This window comes from Chlamydotis macqueenii, chromosome 19 (genome assembly GCF_036417535.1).
Source record: "Chlamydotis macqueenii isolate bChlMac1 chromosome 19, bChlMac1.mat, whole genome shotgun sequence".
NCBI lineage: Eukaryota > Metazoa > Chordata > Aves > Otidiformes > Otididae > Chlamydotis > Chlamydotis macqueenii.
The window spans coordinates 5,481,027-5,503,728 of record NC_141574.1 but is presented as its reverse complement, the minus strand read 5'-3'; the positions used below and the strand labels follow the sequence as shown (position 1 = coordinate 5,503,728).

Here is a 22,702-nt window from a genome sequence, read left to right as displayed (position 1 = left end):
TTTGTGACAGATTGCACAGTAGTGCAGAAATTCTGTCTGAGGGGCCAAAGGCTTTTCAGGAATTGTGTGTTAATACAGTTTGCTGATGAAACACCTGCACACCGAGGTGGAACGGGGCAGGGGCTCTCATTAGACCTTGAAGAGTTTGTGCCATATATCGAATTTGGCAGGGTTGATGCTCACACTGAGGTATGTGGGTGTCTGCCTTTAATTTTCCTTCCTCTTGAATTGCCCCATATTTTTGCATTCTTAGACTGAAACATTTTTTCTGGAAGCTGAAGGTGAAGGGATCTACCTACTAGTTACGGTGGGCTTTGGCTTGAGCAAGGGTGTTAGAGGCTGTAGTAGTATGAAGTACGGGGTCTGTGTGATTCCTCCCCACTCTTTCTACTAGCAGTGCCCAAATGGGAATTCCTTAATGAGCTTTGAAAATTAAACTGGATAGTTAACTCAGATGTCTGTTTCATTTTTTTTTTTTTTTTCACTTTCCTTGCCACAGGTCTGATTATTTTCGAAACTTCGTAGATTCTTGCCTACAGAAAATTCCTCAAGACAGGCCTACATCAGAGGAGCTTCTGAAGGTTGGCTTGCTCGTCCTTTTTGTTTTCCACGTGGTATTAAAACGGGGCTGTACCCTGTGATGTTCCTCTGTCTCACCTACCGTTCTAGGTTACGGTTAGCGATGCTCTCTCTACCTATTACCCGTAGCACCTCTGAGCTGAGGGTGCTGTGCAGCGTACTGCACTGGTAGTCCTCGCTTTGCTGCCCCTTTGCAGTGTCCCGGGCAGTTCCCCGGGTGACTCTCCAAGCCAGCCTTGTTCTCATTGTAAAAAGACACGCCATCAAGTGACACTGGATGACCATCAACTTGTCAAGAGTTTCAGTTTCTTAAGCTCAGTCTATCCTTCCAGTGATTGTAATTAATCCTGACAGAGCTGCCGTGCATTAGTTAACAAATACCTTTCGTTACTTCCCTCTTTATTCTATGCTATATATACCCCCAAAGGCTTTTTATCCTCTCCCATCACCTATGTGCTGTACATGTAGAGCTGAAATCTGCTGTTCTAATAGTATCCCTGGGGGAAAGGGGCAGAGGAAAGCAGTTTTTCCTCCCCATACTTTTCCTTGGCATGGACAAGCCTCAATTGTCTGCAAGTTTTCTCTTGCTTTATTTTTTCGCTTTTTTTTTTTTTTTAACTTCATTTGTGCTCCTGTATGCTGTAGATACTTGGTTTTCCTTCCTCTTGTCTGGAAACAAAGCCAACGTAGTAGATTGTTGCAGAAATCTGACATGTTCCTAAGTGAACACAACTCACATGGATGTTAGGTATTAGAGCTGGTTTATTGTGTGATTTTGATGGTTTTCCTTTGTGGCATCAGGTGGCATTCAGAATTTTGCTAACTTGTCATTCTCATTATAGTGCTTGTGACATCGTTTTGGGGGATTTTTATCCCAGCCATGTTTCTGCTAAACAGTGATTTTTTTCAAAATTCTGCATTACTGGGAAATGGATGCTATTTATGAGGCTCCTATCATCACCTTTTTGCATATTTTTACTTGGATCTGAGGACTTTTACCTCTTTAGAAACTGTGTATTCAGAAAGTAAATGCAATTATGCAGTAAAGGTTTCGGTGTGGGTGTGTAGTCCTGCCATTTCAGAATTCTGCAGATCGGTTTTATTTTGAGCAACGCGCTGCAATTAAAGAGAACATTGATGGAAATTAAACGTTTGTGAATGTACTCCTTCCACATCTATAGCCTGAAACAGCTGCGTGCCACTTCACAGGGACAGGTAGGGAGTGTGACATGTTGGAAACGGCAATGCAGTTCTCCTACAGAACAAAATGAAGCTGGCGGTGGTGTTAATAATGACTCATGCTTGCACAGCACATTTCATCTGGAGACTGCAAAAGCTGCTTCTGACATACATAGACAAGATTTGTTTTACCTATTGGCAAAACGTAGCCACCTTTGCAGTGAGATGCAGTGAATGTCTCCAGAAAAAAAATGCGTAATGACATGGCTAAGTGTTCTAGGACTGAGCTTCAAGGTTCACAGCCTATTTTATGACTCAGAGATGTATGCCAAATATTTTATTCTCAAGCTTTTCTAAACAAGGAAAAGGGTTTTGTACTGAGAGTTAGCTGATGAGCTAATTAACATTTGGTTAGATATACTTAACTAGCCTAACATCTTTAGCTTTTATTTGTTATTTGTTGCTCTTGCCCCTCTAAACCACAAGTAGATAAAGTCTCTAAACACCCCAACACCCAAAGAAGCTTAGGTTTAAACTGAGCCCATTTTCATGGTACGTGAAATACCATTTCTGGGTTGGTTGTTTGTTTTTTTGGTTTTTTTGGTTTTTTTTTTGACGCCTTTATTTTTTGGTTAATGTCTTCGTCAGAAAGCAGTCATTCTGAAATCATTCTGGATGATGAAGTCTAAAGATAGTGCCAGTATAAGCTGTGAAGGTATCTCCTCCTGTGCAGGGAAGAGGACTAACAAACCCAACTAGAGCTCATAATTTTATCCTCAAAGCAAGTGCACTGGAGGCATAGGAGGTCACTCACCTATTTGTGTGTTCTACAGCACATGTTTGTTCTTCGGGAGCGGCCCGAAACAGTGTTAATAGACTTGATTCAGAGAACAAAGGATGCGGTGAGAGAACTGGACAACCTGCAGTATCGTAAAATGAAGAAGCTCCTCTTCCAGGAGGCGCACAATGGCCCTGCAGTGGAAACACAGGAGGAGGAGGAGGTGAGAGGAACTTTATATTTCGTCACCAAACCAGAGAATGATGCTGTCATTTAAATAACCACAACTCAGATACTAAAATGAACGGAGGCTGTTACATACCTGGCTGTAAACTGGCTTCCTCTCTGTGCTTGGAATAAAGCTACCTAAAGACACAAACAGGAGCTGTGCAATGGCAAGGAGCTGTGCCATGTGTTCATGCTTGAACAGTTAGCTTCCAGTTCTGTAAATCCCAGCTTTCTTTGCCTCTTTGTAAGGCTTCATGAGGACTCTCTCAGCAACTGTGGTTAACCTCTATTTTGATCCTATTTACAAGACCCTTGACAGTCTACTGGTTTTGTCTCAAGAATTCTAAGACATAAAAATTGGTACTTTATTTAAAAAAAAAAAAAGTCATAAAGGAAATTAATTTGTCTTTTTTTTTTTTATTGCATGCTGCAATCATCATGTAGAAATTGAGACTCTCTGAATTGCAGTGTTCTCATGCACAGAAGGGAGCCGTGCAAGGTGCAGGGTCCTGACTGAGCGCTTAGATGATGCTGATGTCAGAACAGTTTCTGGTGACACGCCGTTGCTGATATGTGATAGGGTTCAGCTTGTTAACAGGCTCGCTGTTGAAAAGAATCTGACATCAGCCAGTTAATCTTGACAAGGTTGATTCTTTCTGTCCCCAGCATCCCACAAGAGAAACGTTTCGTGGCAATGCCTGGAGGGTGGGAACTGCCGTGATGTGGCAGGTAGATGCCTTTAGAAAGGAATGGAACGAACATTTCATTTGGTAATGTCCATACATACAACTGTGATGGATTTGAATTTTCTTAATAATTCCTTTCTCCTAGGAGCAAGATCATGGTGTCGGCAGGACAGGAACAGTGAATAGTGTCGGAAGTAATCAGTCCATTCCTAGTATGTCTATCAGTGCCAGTAGCCAAAGCAGTAGTGTTAACAGTCTTCCAGATGCCTCGGATGATAAGAGCGAGCTGGATATGATGGAGGGGGACCACACCGTGATGTCAAATAGCTCTGTCATTCATTTAAAGCCGGTAAGCATTGGATTTTTAGTGGATGTCTTTGAACGTATAAAATGGGAGAGGATTTGGTTGGTACAATGACAAAAATCGAGTGCTTCCTATCCTAAACCATTATCTATGAGTTCTGATATTGTGCCTCAAATATATTAATGTGCACTGTAAACTTGGGAGGTTGCTGTAAAAATTGTTTATTTCTGTTGATTCACTAGAAATTACGTTACTGATTGAATTGTTTCAGAAGCAGTTTGCTTTACCGTGAGGAGTTAGAATGGCAGGTTTTGAATAGATTTGTTTAGTGGATGCCTGTAACTTGCAGAGCACTGCTTCATGGGACAAAAGGATGTGAGAGTTCCCCCTTTTTACTGCCTAGTTGGTGAATTCTTAAATATAAGACCCTCAGTGGTGCTTGAAACCTGTTCCTGAAGCACTCAGCTTCCCAGCACTTGATTTGAATATTTGGGTAGTGAACAAAGATGCACAGAAAAAGAAACACAGCACTCTGGCCATGGGAAGCTGTGAAGCCGCTTCCCCTGCTTTGCCTCTGAACAATGAAGGATAAACTGGGGAGCGTCCCTCCGAACCACGCTGCTCTTGCTGTGGAGGGGTTATCACCTTTCTCAGAGCAGTAATGTTTCCCTCGCTAATGATAGGTGTGGTTAGAATGTTTTGTTCTCTGCCCAGATATGCAACAAAGAGGCAGATATTTCCTCGGGGAGTTGATTAGTATATCGCATCTAACTGCTAATCACTCTGTGATGAATGACAACTCAAAATAAGAATGTGGAATACACTGTGACAAATTCTGAAATTTGCTTTGAGGTATTTCTGTAGTGGGTGTAATGAAAATCTTCCTCTGTCTTTCAGGGTTACAAAGATGTTGGTTTTGTCTTTCAAACTTGATATGATCTACTTAACTTCAACAAAACATAAAAGCTATAAACTGTTTAACTCAGTTTTCAGTTTTCCGTTTATTCTTCTCGTTTTCAGCTTTAATTAGTAATTATCCTCCTAGTAATAAAAACGCACAATGAAATTTCCAAAAGCAAAGTTTCTAGATCAGAGCTCTTGTTGCGGTATATTCCTTCAACCAACTTATTGGCAGGAGCATCTTTCAGGGCTGATGAATGTGAAATGGTTTTGCTTCCTTTAAATATCTTTTGAACCAGGCTAAAATAAAAATCTTTAGTAACACAGATCGTGTTTATTCTCTCATGTTAATATTTGCTGATAAGGAGGAAGAAAACTACAGAGAGGAATCGGATCCTCGAACAAGGGCATCAGAACCCCAGTCTCCTCCCCAAGTATCTCGCCACAAGTCTCATTATCGCAACCGAGAGCACTTTGCTACTATACGCACAGCATCGCTGGTACGTTAAGGTTTTGATTTTGATGAAGTTATATAGGAAGGGATGCCTCTGAACATAGCACTATGAAACTACTTAGAGCTGTTAGGGTCTAACCTGAATATGAGCTGTCCTCGTTGACTGAGATCTTATCTCTGAAATAGTTTAATATAAGTTAATAAAAGCTTAAATGCAACACCTGGGTAAATGTAATTTGTGTATATTGGATATTTTCAAAACCAATATGCCTGGTAGAATGCAGGAAAGCGTTTGGAATAACAAGCTGGCTTTTATTTTCATGTTCGTATTATGTATATTTGTGTGTGTATGTATATGTGCACGCTCATTGCAGAGGGCTAAAAAGACATTATTTAGTTGTAACAATTGTATAACAATTGTGCAATTTTTCTGCCGGAAAGCTCATGTGAGCTTATCTTCTAGAGCAGAATTCAGTTTTTAATCTACTCTACTGCCATTAAGTTGTGTGCTTTTCTTCTCAACAAAATCATATTTCATTACTGAACAGTTTTCTTTTTGGTCTGAAGACTGCTGAAAAGCAGATTAAGAAGCATTAACTTCCCTCGGCCCACTGTGGTTATCTTCCTAGGTGACAAGGCAAATGCAGGAACATGAACAAGACTCTGAACTCCGAGAGCAGATGTCTGGCTATAAACGTATGAGACGGCAGCACCAGAAACAGCTGATGGCGTTAGAGAATAAACTGAAGGCAGAGATGGACGAGCATCGCCTCAGGTTGGACAAAGATCTTGAAACACAGCGTAATAATTTTGCTGCAGAAATGGAAAAGCTAATTAAAAAGCACCAAGCGGCCATGGAAAAAGAGGTAGGAGATCACCGTTTAGCAGACCAGTCTGTATTTGTTAATTGCATTGAATTGTCTGCTTCCCCTCACTGATGAAGAGATGACATTGTAGTCTCTTACATGTCTGTTTTCAGGAGCCAAGCAAATTGCTAATTAGAAAAAGGCTAATACATCACCTCCTTACACTAAGGGGTTTATGTAACTAGAGGAAAGGTATGTCCTTCATCACAGTGCGTTCTACTAAATGTTAGTGTACTGACCCCAGAGAAAATACTGTGAGGGTTTTCCTTTCTTTTGCCACGTATACGCTGTCAATAACTGACTGCCATCGAGTGTTACGGAGGCAGGTTACCCTCCAGAGAAATGTGCCAGCCGAGCTTAAACGTTCGCCGTCTAGTTGCTTATGGAGATGGGGGTTTTTATGCTTTTAAATAATTGATAATGAAGTGGTGCCGCCTCCAGCGATTATTATCGATTCTTTGTTCATCTTGGATCTCTCGGTGGAGGGCTAAGATATAGTTTACCATAAGGTGTTGACTTTGTTAGGCAGGACTAGCTGAACAATAGGGCTGAGGAAATGAGGCACTGAAAAAGGACTCCTGCTGGGTGCGTTGATGGGGGGTGGAATGAGAAGAGGGTGAGGGCAAGCTCCTGAGACGCGCTCAGAGTCGTGGTGAGTATTGTGGTGACTGTACCGTGAGGTCCGGGTCTTGGGGCTGAAATGGAACGTGAGCTGTAGTCCGTTGGGACTCAGATTGATTTGCTGCTGGATTTGCTGTAGGCTAAAGTGATGGCCAATGAAGAAAAGAAGTTTCAACAGCATATTCAGGCCCAACAGAAAAAAGAATTGAACAGTTTCCTGGAGTCCCAGAAGAGAGAATATAAACTTCGTAAAGAGCAGCTGAAAGAGGTAACTCATCTGTAGTGAGAAACACAAACCAATAATACAGTGTGCAATACGGTGTGAGAGCAGTGAACGTTCGGAAATAAAAATGCCACTGTGCGCAGGAGATCTTGCGCTGAATTGCAGCAGGTTCTGTGTTTTGTGAGCAGAATCCCCTACGAACTGTGTTGGTTACATATTTTGACCTTAGAATAAGAGAGTTTATTTATATATTGGCACCTATGTGTTTATCTTGTGAAAGTACAAACTTCTCCATTGTTTAATATTACTTTTTAGCCAAAAACATCCAAATTTGGCAATCCTAAGGAATGAAAAAAGGTCATGAGCATTTTTCTCGTACCTTATTGCTGTAGATACTGACCGTGCACTGCAGCAGTAGTGAAGTTTTTTATCACTGAAATTATATTTCTGTAGCAGCAACAAGAAAACACAACGGTAAAGATGACCTGTAGATTTTATTTTTTAAGGAAAATATCTGTAAAACACTCTTTAATTTTAATGGAGAAAGCTATGTAATAGTTTAATAATCACTGTATTGTAGTGAAAATCGTGACCTTTGTGAAATGTAGAGAAACTGTAGAATTGAACTTCCTGATCCTTTTTGTGGAGTGGCTGAAACTGTAAGCACTATAAATAATTTTTTTGAAAGAACCATTTAGTGCTCAACCATCAACTTGTGTGACGCAACTTTGGAACTTGCTCCAAAGGGGAATATTCCCAAACATAGACATTTCCCAGGAGAAAAAAAAAAGCTAAAGAGCAGCAGAGCCAAGAAAGATCTAACAAAAACTATAGTAGCGTGGGCTCTTTATAATAACATAGGATCTTTTTCTAAGTGGCAGCAGATCACAGAGCACCAAGAAGCACTGATGAAATACAGAGGAGTTCTGTCTCGTACTGAAGTTGAGATGTATTGTGACAAGTCTAGTTACTGTGTGGACATCTCTAGTATGCAGTTCAAGCAAGCGGAGTCTTTTGCCAAAGATGCTTCAAGCTATATATTGAATTTAATACAAACGTGGAAAGTGTGGCCTTAAGTTTCACCTGTGAACTTCTTTATGTTGTTTTTGTAAGTTATGGAGTCTTGGTGAGCGGCCCTGCCTTGATGAGTTACTTAAAGAATGTGTATGTGTTCTGGTCAAACAAGACACAAAAATTTCCTAATGTGCTTCATGTGGCTGGAGTTTTGTATGAACACCGTTTGTAAATGAGATAGGATGACAATGCTTTCCTTCTCCTCTCAATCCTTTGGGAGCCCATAAAAACACTTCTTGGGCAGTATGGAAGGACCTCCAAGTGGCTTTGTTTTCTGTGGCAAACCGTCGTTTTTATGTTTTGAGCTAACACGTATGTCTGGAAAAGTGGACATGCACCAGCATTTTGACGGGTTAAAATGCCCAATTCAAAAAAAAAAAAAAAGTTGTAGTTAAATTTGCCCCACTGTGAATTGTCTCCTGGTATTCCCTTAGCTAAGCAACGTGATGCGTTTTGCAGAGGCTTGGATGGTACCAGCCATGAGGAGACAAGGTGGAACGGCTTTGAAACGTAGTTTATTAGGCAGGTCTGTCCAGTTGTTCAGGGCCAAGGAGCTTAACGTGACTACTCCACAATTAATTACCTTGCTGTTATCAGGAGCTGAATGAAAACCAGAGCACTCCAAAGAAGGAGAAGCAGGAGTGGCTCTCCAAGCAGAAGGAGAACATCCAGCATTTCCAGGCTGAGGAAGAAGCCAACTTACTGAGGCGTCAGAGGCAGTACTTGGAGCTGGAGTGTCGCCGCTTTAAGAGACGGATGCTCCTTGGCCGCCATAATCTGGAGCAGGACCTGGTTCGGGAGGTAGGAGACCTGGAACCACCTGTGTGAAATGTGTCTCTCAGAAGTACCTGCCATCCAACTCCAGTCTCAGTGAAGTGTTAATTACCACATCTGAAGTTTTTTGGTAAAATAATAGCTTGATATGTTTTGCAACGCCACCTGGTAATCCCTGTGGCTTTTAGGGGATCATGAGGAATCAGATGTTCAGATTAGTGCCCTATTGTGGGAGAATTGTTAGATCCAAAAAGTCAACAGACTCAACGGTTACAGTCCTTTCCAGAAAATGCTTACTGTGAATCCTGTTGAGCCTCTAGAACAGGAAGAAGAAAAGTGAAATGAGGAAGTGGCAGTGCTGTCTGCTTCTGATAAGATGTAGAAACTCCGTGCTCTGTCCTCAAATGCCTTGAAAAGAGAGAAATGCCCCTGTGAACAAAGGGAAATGTCATGTTGTGAACGGAAACCCAAGTAAGTAAAAGAATCTAATAATTCCCTCTGTCCTCATGTTAGGAGTTAAACAAAAGGCAGACACAGAAGGATCTGGAGCACGCCATGCTGCTGCGTCAGCACGAGTCCATGCAGGAGCTGGAGTTCCGCCATCTCAGTACCATCCAGAAGATGCGCTGTGAGCTGATCCGACTCCAGCATCAAACCGAGCTCACCAACCAGCTGGAATACAACAAGCGCCGGGAGCGGGAGCTGAGGCGCAAGCACGTCATGGAGGTCCGGCAGCAGCCCAAGAGCCTGAAGGTACTGAGTGGTGTAGGAGCGCTGGGCACGAGCTGCTGGTGGTGGTGGAGGAGTGGTAGATTGCAGCTCAGTTCTCGTTGGCAGTGTGTGCAGGTCCAAGTTATTTTTGAAGCTTGATAAAGTGTTGGTTTTTTTCAAGTTGTGTAACTGCCTGGGTGCAACTGCATCCCTAGGAGCAGGTGATCAGGGTTGCGATGCATTGTAGGCAGGCTGTAGTACCACTATTCCCTCATGTTGTTTGAAAAGCTATTGTTCTCAGCAGTGTGCCTTCCTTTTTGTGGTAGTATAAAATGCATTTAACCTTTGCAGTGCCCTTTTTTTCCCTCTCCTCTTCTTCCTACACCATTTTCTGATCCTCTTTTCCCCCCATATATAAGAAGAAAATATATTTATTTTCTGTAATGAAGCTGTGTCACTAAAAAAAAAAGGCTTTGTGTTGCTGTGTGCATCAAAATGAACTGCACTATTGGTCTTGGCTAACACCTTGTTACTGTTTTTATATTAAGGCTGGTATGTTAGCAAGTTGAGGGGGAGAGAGAGAGAGATACCAGCCAACTGCAGTGTCCTCAGGAAGCTCCTGGCGCTGACCTTTGCGTTGTGCTCTCATGGGTTTCTCATGCTGCCCTTGTAACTGCAGTGGCTGACCAGAACTATAGGGCCTCTGTAATTGAGGCTCTTCGTGTTTTCATTGTAAGCCTTCACTTCATCCAAAGAAGTCCAGTGGTTTGTTCTGAAGTGCCTGAGAAGGGAGTGTAAGGCCTTTCACATTTTCTTTGAGGAGGCAGACTTCTCTCCACCCAGCCTTCAGCTGTGCCAGTAACAAAATGAGTGTATGGCATACTGAGCATGAGGTTTCTTTGTTGTTCTAGGTCTTTCCTCTTCGTAATATTTCCCATCTGACTTAGTTTTCACCACCTGCAAGTTATCTTCTTACAGAGAAAATAACCAACTTGAAAATAGAGCTTCAGCCAAAAAAACCAAATACCTGATTTGTCGATATCAGAATATTATTAAATAGTGAAAACCGAGCTTGTGAGAACAAGGGACCATCTGATGGCTGTTGAGAATCTCCAAGGATATAGTGTATAAATAGCTGATGACTTCACAGGGAAGCTGTGCTGCACTCTGAGCTGAACAAAACTGAAGCAGCTGTATTAGGTTGATCCTTCTGAGATTAGCATGAATGAGTTCTGCCTCCCCAAGGTGACGCGGTGCAAACACGAGTGGGCAGCGTGTCCGTTCTCGTTCCCTTCCCTGGCAGTCGGGACGGCGGGATCAGTGGTCTCTCTGGGCTGCGGAGGCTTGCCTGCCCTCTCACCTCTGGAGAGTCCTCAAGCCCTTCCCTTTTCCAGTGAGGACAGGGCTGGAGCGTTTTGCAGGGAGCATGGAAAGCTTGCACTTTGCTTTGCCTGGCTGTTCTGTGATTAGTGAAGGATTTTAGGCTTGAGCTGTCAGTCCAGCACCTTTGCGTACACGCAGTGCTAGTAATGCAGCCGCTGGGTTTTGGAGTAAAATCCCCTCTTTATCGAGACTGTTCCCTGGTATTAACTCTTCCTTCTGACTAATGCAGGCAAGTATTCTTATTTGGCTAGGTAATTTGACTGTTCATTCTCTCCTCAGCAACGTTTTCCCTCGGGGGCACGTGTTTCAGGCTTTCCCTTTGTTATTAGTGAGGTCCTTTGTCCTGAAAGCAGACTTGTAACGGTCAGTGTCTGCTGCTGCTAATACAGCACCAGAAGGACTGATAACTAACATTCACCCTTCAGTTGAAAACTGTTCTACTGAATTATTTCGAGTGTGTTAATTGTGATGCAAATCCCCTCTTGCTGGTATTTCACAATACTAGGTCAAAATGATCTTGTCAGAAGTCTGACTGGAAATCTTACCCCTCCCTTCTGTTTCCTGTTGTTAAAGCCTTTGGATTGGAAGCCTGTAAACAGAGTCTGGTGTCCAAGCAAAACTTCACAGAAAGTGAGGACAAAATAGATTCCTAGTGTTTTGCTGTGACCAGATCCTTGACGGGAATGTGTAACCTGCTGACACTTCCCTTAGGGGCAGGGAGAAGAAGCCTTAAAGGTTTCCTGGTGGGAAATAATTTCCTGTGAATTTAGAAAGCGTAAAAGCAATGTGTTCCTCTCCATGATACATACTTTGGTTTGAATGAAACTCATCTTCGTCCTGGTTTTCACATTAGATTAGCCAAGTGGAGTTGTTGGTTTATGCAGCAAAGCATGCTGGTGTCTAAATTGGGCTGGATATGTTGTCTGATCTCTCTGCATCTTTCTAGGCAGCTACAAGTGCTGTGCTTATCACCTACCCTGCTGAGCCTGGAGATAGTGCCAGGAGCAGTCGGTGCAGGAGCTGACTGGAGACATGTACATATATATATATATATATATATATATCTGCCTAGCTGATTCAGGACCCAGAGCCCTTCCAGTTTATTCAAGGGACAGGAATCTGGTCCTACGCTCTGTTCCTGCCCTCAGTGCTTCAGGATTTGACCATGGCAGCTGACAGTGGGAATGGCCCAGAGTGTGTACTGACCCCTCTGATGTGGGAGTTCAGAGATTGTTTTGTTTGTTTATTTTTTCTTACCATGGCAGTCAGTTAGTTTTTCTTATCTCTCAGTTAACAACCATTGCTCATCACTTCTGGGTTTTGCTTAGTTAGAAGCATCCCTGCCAGCGCTCCTGTAGAAAGATACAGAGAAATCCAGAATGCCTTCCATTTCAGGGTCTTAAAGCACTTAGTAGATGTTAACCCTCACAAGCTGCTCTGGAGACAGGTAAGGCAGGTGGAAGAATAAAATAATTCATTTTTTTGAGGTCATTTAGCAAAGTCGGATCCAGATACTTTTTCCAGGATTGATGTCTCCCAGGCCTGTGTGCAGTCACAAAGTTACGTCTCTAAACAGTACAGAGATGCTAGCAAAGTGCAAAGGGAAAGCTCCATCTCCAGTAAGCTCCCTTGGGACTGGGGAATTGTTTTGTTTGCCTGCCTAGCACAATGCTAATGTTGCTTGTGGCGTACGTCTTCAAGTGTCTAATCTTTTCCAGCCATTCTTTGAGTATCTTTATGAAAACCAGGCTTATAATATCGAGAGTTAGAATACGTCTTATCTTCATCAAACCCTCAATGGAAAAAGTGCTGCTCTTTTTCCCTGTCCCTTCCCGTGCACCAGATCTGCTGCTTTTCATAACATTGAGCGCTGTTCATATATATGTGCCATACAAGCACAGTCATGTCTAAGTATGGCTTTTGGTGCTAATAAATATTAGTCCTGTCCCTCAAGAACTTTTCTTGAAAAGCAACACCCAGGACTGGATCCAGTCCAGTGACAAATGTGAGGCTCTTTGTGCAGAGGCAGCTGTATTTAGGCTGGAGCTTTGTTATAAAAGTGTCTGTATTGTAATTGTTTCGCACAGTAGCAGTGTCAAAGCAGCTGCAGCAATAGTCATTGCCTCTTGTGTATTTTGCTTTCCTCCTTGCACTGTAGATGTTAATATACATTTGTGGATTCTTGAACTCATATCCTTAATGTAATCCTAAATATCCATTTGAATGGATATTTCTCCCATTTGAAACGTGCTGTTTTTTTCTTTGTTTGTGTCCCCTCCATCTTTCCAGTCAAAAGAACTACAGATAAAGAAGCAGTTTCAGGATACATGCAAGATCCAAACCAGACAGTACAAAGCACTGAGAAACCATCTGCTGGAGACCACGCCAAAGAGTGAACATAAAGCTGTCCTCAAACGGCTCAAGGAGGAGCAGACCCGGAAGCTGGCTATCCTGGCTGAGCAGTATGATCACAGCATTAATGAAATGCTCTCCACACAAGCTGTGAGTCGCCTCCGAGGGACCCAGGGTTCCTCAGCCAAATAGGGATATTTGCATTTTAACCAATCTGTATCCTGACAGCAGGCTGCCTGCTTCTGTGCTACAGGCGCCATACCCAGCGCAGTCGTTCCTCTGTATTTAAAAAGCAGCGTTCAAACACAGAGGAAAGAGGTATTACCCCCTTCAGGCAGGTTGAAGTTGAAGCTGCTGTTGCAGAGGTGCAAAGTGGTGTATCTGTGTGGCCAGAGGACTGTTTTTGCATGAAGTCTGACAGCGTAAACGTCCCAGTCAGAGCATCATTAAATAATGTGCAGCTTGCTGTCTCAAGTCATTTAGGTTTTGATTTGTTAATGATACCGAACAAAGCATGTCCCGCTGGTGGAAGATGCTCATTGAGTCATGGAGGAGTCCAGAGTTTTGACTGTAAATCTGAAATAATGTTTAAAAAGCTGTGAAAGTTCTGTAAACTCTTCTTTAAAAGATTCCTTCTTTAAGGAATGACTGCATGAGCAATGCTTTGAGTCCTTGCTACAACTGAATGTGCAGTTTACTTTGCACTTCTTGCGTATTGCATCCTGTTCACATCGCTCTGTGCATATTTCACGCCGTGAGGCAGGGTAGCTGGCATCATTTATGTACGGGAAGGTTGAAAGTTCAGTATCCTATTGCTTTTAGGTTTATGTCATTATATTCTTTTGCCTGAAGCCCTGCATTGGCGGGGATATGGACATAAGTGTGCTGCCTACAGGTAGTTGGTTAATCCAGTTGAGGAGAGCAAGAAATCTTCTCTTTGCCTCTAGCAAAAGGAGAGCTGTGGACGTTAGCACCTCCAGCAGTCTGGTCTCTGCAGTGTGGATCGTGGTTCCTGAGGCGCCACTGCTCATCAGCATCACTTGCATCAGCGCTGTGGGCTCACTGTCACCAGTCTTTGTCACTATAGGTCCTCTGTTCAGTGAAACGAAGTACAATAGAGACCGATTGTATTGCTAAGAAAACAAAGTCCCATCCCATTCTCTCCCCCTCCCTGCAGTCCTCCCCCAGAGTGTCGTGAGTGGTTACCCCATAGTGAAACGTCTCTATTGTCTGTCTTTCCCAGCTGCGTTTGGATGAAGCACAGGAAGCAGAGTGCCAGGTTTTGAAGATGCAGCTGCAGCAAGAATTGGAGCTGCTGAATGCATATCAGAGTAAAATCAAGATGCAGGCAGAAGCCCAGCATGATCGGGAGCTGCGTGATCTTGAACAGAGGGTATCCCTCCGTCGGGCCCTCCTTGAGCAGAAGGTAAAATGGGCAGGCGAGCGTCATTAGCGCGCTCCATATTTCAGATCTTAAATTGCACTGAGCTTATCAATAGAGAGAGAAATTGCTTTTACCTTGCTGTACATAGTAACACAAATCATTTGGTATTTGCCTCTCTGGGCTGATAGCTCAGTGACACATAGGCTAAACTTTCTGCCAGCTCAGCCATCCTGTGTGAGCAGTTTCTGGCTGGGATCGAGCTGCTTGAAGCGTGCCAGAGGGAGCCGTGCCTCTCTGGGCAGAAGGGAAAGTGAACTGTTCTTTCTGTCTCTGAGCTGCAGATTAGCTTCCCAGCTCATTAGAGGACAGACAATAACAACCTGAAGCTAGAGGATTTTTAAAAATTTGCATAGTATTGGCAGTAAGTCTCTTTGGAGAGGTTGGGGCAAGGTAAAATGTATTTGAGACTCTGTTTTATGGTAATATTATTTTACTGCAGCTCTGCTCCATTTGTCAGTTTGCGGAGACTGGGTTGCAGCTTCCCTATGAAACTTGCTTGCATGGCACTGCAGCTGCCTGCAGCATTTCCCTAAGCAAACTGAAGTAGCCAGACCCACAGGCGTGGGTGACCTGCTGCTCCCTAGATTTCATCCTGTAATTAGCCATGTGCATTAAGGTGCTCCTTGTTGCAGTGTGCTGTTCTGTGCAGTGCTAGACGTGTGTCTGTGAGTGTGGCCTTACACAAACCAGGGGAAGTCAGTGAAAGGAAATACACAGCCAGCCTTCCTCCTGCAAATTTTTTCCCCTTTGATTTGCCCTGTGGATGCCAGCCGTTGTAATTCACACAACAGTTCCCGACTTTGCTGATCGGCGATTATTAAATTAGGGCAATTACCCTGTGGCCTTGAGATTCTTCACACTTAACTTCTCCCAGAGGCTAACAGATGGATGCTGGGCTGATTGAGGGCCCTCATCGGAATAAAACTGCTCCACCTCACGGTCAGCTGAGGAAGCATCTCCGAGAAGACAGTAGAGTCCTTTTGTGCTTTGATCTCCTGCAAGTAGACGTGAATCCCTGGAAGCAACTGAATTTGTGAAAACAGAGTTCCCATGTAATAGCTGTCTTTAGACCCGATCCCCAGGTGTTTTGCTCGGGTGCAGAAGAGGACGGCTCCCATCCCAGCCCTGCGTTTGGGTATCTATTTGTGCTGAGTGTGCATTGCCCTCTGGCGGCATGATCTGAGGAGAGCTTGGGGAAGAAGCGTGCCACAGCGAGCCTGCTGCTGGCCATTGCTCCTTCTCTGTGGGAGCAGCGTGCATTGCACTGCGCATAGTGTTACTTTAAAAGTTGAAGTGAGGCCAGTGGCTTAAGGAAACACATCAGCTAGTAGTAATTTTGTGTAAGTCTTTTGGTGTGAACCAGGATTGAAGTCTCTGTGCGCAGAAAGACCCTGTGAAGCATTTGGCATCAGTAATGGTGACAGGAAGCTTAGCAATGTTATCTCATAGGAGAAAAACCCTAGACGATTAAAAATAAGACCTAGCATAATTTTTGTGTGTGTTTGTGTGCCCTGTGTGTCCCTGTGTTAGCTGCTGCATTAGAATAGCAAAAGATTGGGTGGACCTTCAGTTTCCATGGGTGGGAGCCTTTATTTAGCCATGCATACAGTGCTAGTGCATCGCAGCTCGCAAAGTCAGGGACCAGCGATGAGACTGTTTCTTGCTGGGGTTACAGTCACCTAGTGGCAGCTCAAGGGAGAACACATGGGTGGTAGAGACATCCTCCTTGTGCAAGGGTGTTCTTTGGGCAGAGGGATGTTGTTCTGGTTTTGTAAGAATGAAGAGTTGCGAGTATTCTGGTGTGGGGGCGCGCAGCGATGTCACTTAGTGTTTGCATGTGCAAACTGGAACTGGCAGCCAGAGAAGGGGCAGGTAGGATGAATGTCTGAATTTGCGCACAGATATATACGTAGCCTGTGGCAAAGTCAGTCCGTGATGTTCACTAATAAACCAGTTTCCAGAAGTTAGGGTGTGCATAGAACTCTGCTTCCTTCTCAGCGCAGCGCTCTTGATTTTTGATGGCGCCCATCACCATAGTAACTCACCGGAGTGTGCGTGTCTGCCAGCCTAGGGAGGGGGTAGCCAGCCCCGTCAGCGCGCTGCCTTCGGGTGCCAGTGGCTACACTGATGCTGTGGGGTTTGTGTTGCACCAGTAATGAGCACATCCCAACAGCGTCTTTTTAAAAGACTTCAGATTTACTTATTTCCCTCCCACATGCCTCAGACACTTCGTCTTCAGAGTCCTGCATCCTGAGGTCGTTTCTAAGTGACGTCATTTTTAATGCGGTGTGTTGGGCATGCCTTTCTGCGAACTTCAGTTGCACTAAATCCTGTGTGTTACGCTGTCTCAGAGCCTGAAAACTGAGCAGCTGGACCTGCTGAAAACAGTGTAGTTTTGAAAAAGGAAGAGGAAGATTCTGCTTAGATAGCAGGGCTGGAAAAAACAAGTGGAGCATTTTAAAGAGCTAATATTTAGAGAAGGCACCTTCTTCCTCTTCTGCCTTTTCCAAGCCAGCTGACCACTGCGTGGCTTTCAGCAGGAGTGACAGGGCTGCTCTGTGGAGAGAGTGAGTGTCACTCACCCAGTGCTAAGGAGCAGGCAAGTGGGAAAGGCAGTTTTTGAAAGCCCCACATGGCTCAGGAGATGACTCACGCTGGAGCAGATTGTTTCCTCAATTCCAGATGAAATCACTTCGCATATTCCCTGACTAAGGCAAGAGCGTGCTTACAAGTGCGAGCCCTGCCCAGTACCTTCAGCCCAGACCGAGGTAACACCTCTTGGCCACGTTGCTGTTGACAGCAGGGGAGATGCCAGTGAGCTATGCTAAAACGTCTCGGCTGCTGCTTTTTACCCATTTGGTCTTTTTCACTGAGGCCAAAAGTAGCTTTTTCAGTGCTGGCGAGAAGATAATGAAGTGATTCTTTGTTTCTCCACTGGACTGCAAAGGTTTCGATAAGAACGACTTTCATCCCTGTCTGATGGGTGTCAGGAGGCCATAGCCCCATGTTTTCTATACTTAGAGAGCTGATCGGAGTGCCCCTGCCAAAGTACCGTTGGAAACCAATTTGGAACAGTGTTACGGGGAAGAAATTGGAGTTGCCAGCTTGCATATCATCCAGCTAATAATCTGCCGTGCAATTCAAACATCACTGCCTGGTTTCTTCAGGCACAAACCCTTGTACCAGGGTAATGAAATATGAGAAACCAATTTAGGAAAGGGGTAGATAGGAGGTGATAAACATGAGCTAAGAAAATCTGGCCAGTGAACACTGGAGAGAAAACTGAATGTGGGCTTGTACGCTGAATCCTGGAGAAAATAGCAGTTATAATCATCAGATTCAGCTATAAACAGTGAAGGTCACATTAAGCTGTGTTGGCAGGTATCTGGCTGTATAGGCGCTGTGCTTGGCTGTCTCTGAAGGTACTTTCCCAGTAGGCTTTTATGGAAGCTGTAACTTTTGCTGCATCCTAAAAGATTAACCAATGTCAAGCTGTTAGCATCACTGTGAACTTTGGCTTTGCACTCCTAAAACTTCTGTAATCACTGGGGAACAGGGACCAAGACCGTCCAGCTGGTATTCACCGTGCTTTGGCCTGCGCAGGCCTGTGGGAGTTATCCCTTTGCATTCAGAACAGATTGTGTGCCAGTGGACACTTGATCTAGATCCAGTCTCATGCAGAAACACAGGGAGAAGGTTCCTTGTTAGCTTGCTGTTACAGGTCCTTCAGAGACTTGAGGCCGTGCCTGTAAAGGAGTCCTGCTGCTACAGACTGTCTCTTCTTTTTTTCCTTCCTAGATTGAGGAGGAGATGCTGGCGTTGCAGAACGAGCGTACCGAACGGATACGAAGCCTGCTGGAGCGTCAAGCTCGCGAGATCGAAGCCTTTGACTCAGAAAGCATGAGGCTAGGTTTTAGTAATATGGTTCTTTCTAATCTCTCCCCCGAGGCGTTCAGCCACAGCTACCCGGGAGCTTCTGGCTGGTCCCACAATCCTACTGGGGGTGCAGGACCTCACTGGGGTCATCCCATGGGTGGCCCACCACAAGCTTGGGGCCATCCAATGCAAGGTGGACCCCAGCCATGGGGTCACCCCTCGGGGCCCATGCAGGGGGTACCTCGAAGTAGTGCTATAGGGGTCCGCAACAGCCCCCAGGCTCTGAGGCGGACAGCTTCTGGGGGACGGACGGAACAGGGCATGAGCAGGAGCACAAGTGTTACTTCACAAATATCCAATGGTTCACACATGTCTTATACATAACTTAAACAATAACTGAGGGTGGCAATTCCACTGGAGCTGTCTGCCAACAGAAACTGCCTACAGACACCAGCCCAGCAGCCTCCTCAGTGCGGTGCTGACGTGTGGAAGCTGGGTGCACATGGAATATTGTATTCATTTTGTAAAGCATTACGTTTTGTGTTTACTAACTGGGATGTCATAGTATTTGGCTGCAGGGTTGGGGGGGTGGTTCTTTGTTTTCTGTTGTTGTTGTTTTTTTACTTTTTGGAGGGGTCTTGGGAGGGCGTCTGAGAAATATATGCAATTAGTCAGAAGAGTTGGCTGGTGGTCGTTACACTGACAGGACAGAAGGGCCTCAGACTGCCCTCGTCACTCCATCCGTAGGAAGTCTGAGGGAGAATGGAGACCTCCTCCCATGTCCATAAATTTCGAACTGCCACCCTGCAAAAACCAGGCGAGCTGCCTTTAAAACAACATCCAGGGGAGGAACAGCTGGATCTTCTGTTCCACTTTTATTTGTCATTAAATTGGATACATTTCTAGGGTATTGCCTCTGCCAAGAGGTATTTTCAAAGACTTGTAGGTGAGGAAGAAGGGTGAGAAGAGAGGCCAAGAGACACCAGGGCTCAGCAGGGCCCTTCTACCCAAGTGCCCGTTCCGTGTTGTGTAAGAAGTGACGTTCTCTCAGAAGGCACTGGTCAGCTTCCCGAGAAGTGCGAGGGTAAACCTGTCTGGAGGGAACAGGCTAGAAATGTTCGAAATTGTACTCTTGCTTTGGCACTCCCTGACTGTGCTGCTGGTAGCTCAGACGAGGTTGGGCAGAGGAGCGTAAGTAATGCACTTGTACAGCTGATACTGTGACATCTCATTTTAGCTAAGCATCAGAATAATTCTTGGAGCCCAGCGTAGTCCTTTTTGCTCCGTTGAGAAATGTTTAGACTTTCAGCCAATCAGTCTCAAATGCCAGAGGTATTTTGAAGGATGCCATAGTCACAAAATGCCATTGATCGGGTTTTTCATTATTACACTACAGCCACCAATTTATTACCTTTTTGGCTTGTTGCAATTTCCTGTTTACATGTAGAGTGTAGCCAACTGTTTAAATGTTTAGTTGCCACAGTGTACCAGGAGGAGCTGAGCCAATGACTCTTTCCCAGCTGATGACTAACCCACATCACCACCGTAGATCTTGCTGCATGTGAGGCTCCTTTTTATTATTTTCGTTGCTGCAATACTTCACAACTTTTACAGTCCCTTGAGATGCTGTGATATTTTGGCAGCGTATCACGCCATGCGAGAAGGCACTACTTCAGAGGCTCGTTGGAGCTGCTGTACTACTGAAAGGAAGCGAAGGAGATTGTGAAATCCATAGGATGGTAAAGGGGTCAGGGAGTCTAATTAACCGAACGGCTTTGTGGCATCGTGTCATCCCATCGTGCTGGGAACTGGAGATGCCCCCGCGCTCTTGTGCCGGTGCCAGGCTGCTCTGGGTCAGCCAGCACTGTGGGGCTTAGGGGAAGAGCAGGTAGATGACGTTTGGCTTGAGGCGAAGATTTCCGTCTTGGGGACTGACCAGCCAGGGTTCTTTGTAAATGTTTTTCCTTGCACACTAATCATCTTGAAGAAAACACTAGCTGCTAACTCTAGGATTTGCCTTTAATATGTTTATAGGGCTCGAGAGCAAGGTTTTCCGAATGTGTTTGTCCACGTGACATATTTATATAGTAAATACACTAGTGTCTCGCTGCTGTTCAGTACTCTCGACAGGGCGGCGTTCCTTCGTTAACTAAATTAACATCCACTCCCAGTCCTTAACTCTCTGCCAGTGTCCAGTGATTGCAACTGGGATTTCTAGCATCTTGACGTAGCATATCACTCTGATTGAGGATGGAAACTCTAACGAAACACGTTTGAGCAGCCCGCTAGCATGGAGCTTTGTAGTGCTAACAGTTGATGGAAGCCTGGGGCGAGGCGGAGGCCCCTCGGAGGTGACTCTGGTTGCCCCCTGGGGCAAGTGGTGACCGTGAATTGTCCTGTCCTTTCCTCTGCTATGTTTTTATGTGGAATTGGATGTTTTGGGGTCATTCTTTTAAATTTTGCAGTGTTGTTGAAATGCAGCGAAACTGATTTAGGCAAGGTACCTGTATTTTCCTGGGTTTAGAAGGAAAGACAAAAATGAAATGAAAGGCCAAAATTGTGCGGGATTCACCACGTGAGAGTGGAGGGTGTGCCCAGAGCATGGTGCTAACACAGTGTTTTGAAGTTCAGCTCCTCTATCCCGAACAGCAGCAGTGACAGCGGGGACAGGCTATACCTGCAGGTTCAGCGGGTTCACTCTTTTGCTTCTGTTACGGTTTGAATTTGGTCAAAGTCTCTGGCTTAAATTGAGCTACTTCAACAGAATTCTCTCAGCCCGTCTCTTTGTGTAATGTCAAGCATGACCGAATGCTGAATCCAAATGATGGCTATCCCATATTGGCTTTTTTTGTATTCGGAAAGAATTGTGTAGTAACCATTTTTACATGTATATCATGTGCAGACCTGGACTATTCCAACAAGTTAATATTTTAATTAAAATAGTTTGCAAAAACTGATTCAGATCAACTGGTCTAAGTGTGTGTGTCCCTGTGTGTACGGGGGGGAAGGAGAGCTGTCCCAAACAAGCTGAGCTCGAGAGAAAGCACCCCGTTACGCAGCTGTAGCCGAAGGGACGCAGGGCCAGGCTGTGCCTTGGAGGTGTGTGAGGAGGCCCTTGGTGCTGAGCTTAATGTCTCGGCTGTATTTCTGAGATGCATGAACAGGTATACGCTAGAGAGACGCAAACACTCTCTGAATCAGTTTGCAAACTCTGTTTTTAAAAGCAAGACCGATTACTCCGTACTGTGCTCGCTGCAGTCATGCCCTAACCTTGGTTTTAAAAATACTGTAATCTGTAAATTGTCAAAACTACTCCAGTACCTCAGCAAAGATGTTCTCTTACATCTTTTATGTTTGTATTTAACACTGGGGAATCTCTTCTGTATGGACTACTTTGCAAACCTTTATTGCAGTATTTTCAAATCACCAGCTTGACTCCTGCAATCTGTTACTCTGTGGTTGTTTTTCGCTCCCCTTTGCAAAGACCTGAAGTTCTGATGTAGGTTTAGCCCAGAGATTAAAAAAAAAAAACAAACCAGAGGAGCCAGCATTTTCACTTCTTCCTGATTTGAATTTCTTTAGACTTTATTTAATTTTTAAAAAATCAGTGAAAGGGACCACATTTTTCTTGTTCTCCGTGGTCCCAGGGAGCCAGCAGCCACCTCTCCCTCCCACGCTGAACAGGATGTGCTTGCTTCCTCGGATGCAGCGCTGAAATGGAGGCCGCAACTCCATTTCACGTGTGTTCGCTCCAAACCTGTGAGCTTCAAAGGGGCTGAAGAAATAAATGTGGTACGATAACCAGGCTTTCCACAGAAAATTCCCTGCAGCCGTTCCTTGCCTGGCTTGGGGCCAGGCTGGCATCGCTCTGTATCCCACCCAGCCCTCCCGCTCCAGAAGAAAGCTGTAGCCTTGCGCCCTGGTCGAGCTGGGATGATGCTGTTGATTAACACCCCACCAGGGAAAAGCCTTGCACTGCAGGCTGCCCTGCCCTCCTAGACCCCGCTTACGTGCCATTTCTTGAGAGGCAATAAATTGTACCACTGTCTACCATTACTCTGTTGAATACGCACATCTCTCTGGATATATATATATGGAATCTCGTGTATATATTTATATACTCTGTATGTACGTGTGTGTGGGTATACGTGCACACACATCACGCTGTGCATTTCTGTCAGGGCACTTCGGTTCTGCCGTTCTTTAACGCTCCTGTTCGTGAGCAAAAGCAACCCCTGCAGCAGGGCTCTCTGGGGCGAGGCACGTACAT

The 22,702-nt window shown here is 44.7% G+C and overlaps 1 protein-coding gene across 3 annotated transcripts in view; it reads left to right on the top strand.

Annotated features, from left to right (window-relative positions):
* Positions 1-21,389, top strand: part of TAOK1 (TAO kinase 1) — a 66,933-nt gene extending 45,544 nt beyond the window's left edge. For all 3 annotated transcript variants that reach the window (XM_086763194.1, XM_086763196.1, XM_086763195.1), the window contains exons 10-20: positions 500-581; positions 2,592-2,759; positions 3,596-3,799; positions 5,020-5,154; positions 5,738-5,974; positions 6,735-6,863; positions 8,490-8,693; positions 9,180-9,419; positions 13,050-13,262; positions 14,356-14,538; positions 18,355-21,389. In XM_086763194.1, coding sequence (XP_086619320.1) covers positions 500-581; positions 2,592-2,759; positions 3,596-3,799; positions 5,020-5,154; positions 5,738-5,974; positions 6,735-6,863; positions 8,490-8,693; positions 9,180-9,419; positions 13,050-13,262; positions 14,356-14,538; positions 18,355-18,816 — 2,257 coding nt within the window. In that variant the 3' untranslated portion in view covers positions 18,817-21,389. The remainder of the gene's footprint in view (positions 1-499; positions 582-2,591; positions 2,760-3,595; positions 3,800-5,019; positions 5,155-5,737; positions 5,975-6,734; positions 6,864-8,489; positions 8,694-9,179; positions 9,420-13,049; positions 13,263-14,355; positions 14,539-18,354) is intronic.
* The last annotated feature ends 1,313 nt before the right edge of the window (positions 21,390-22,702 follow it).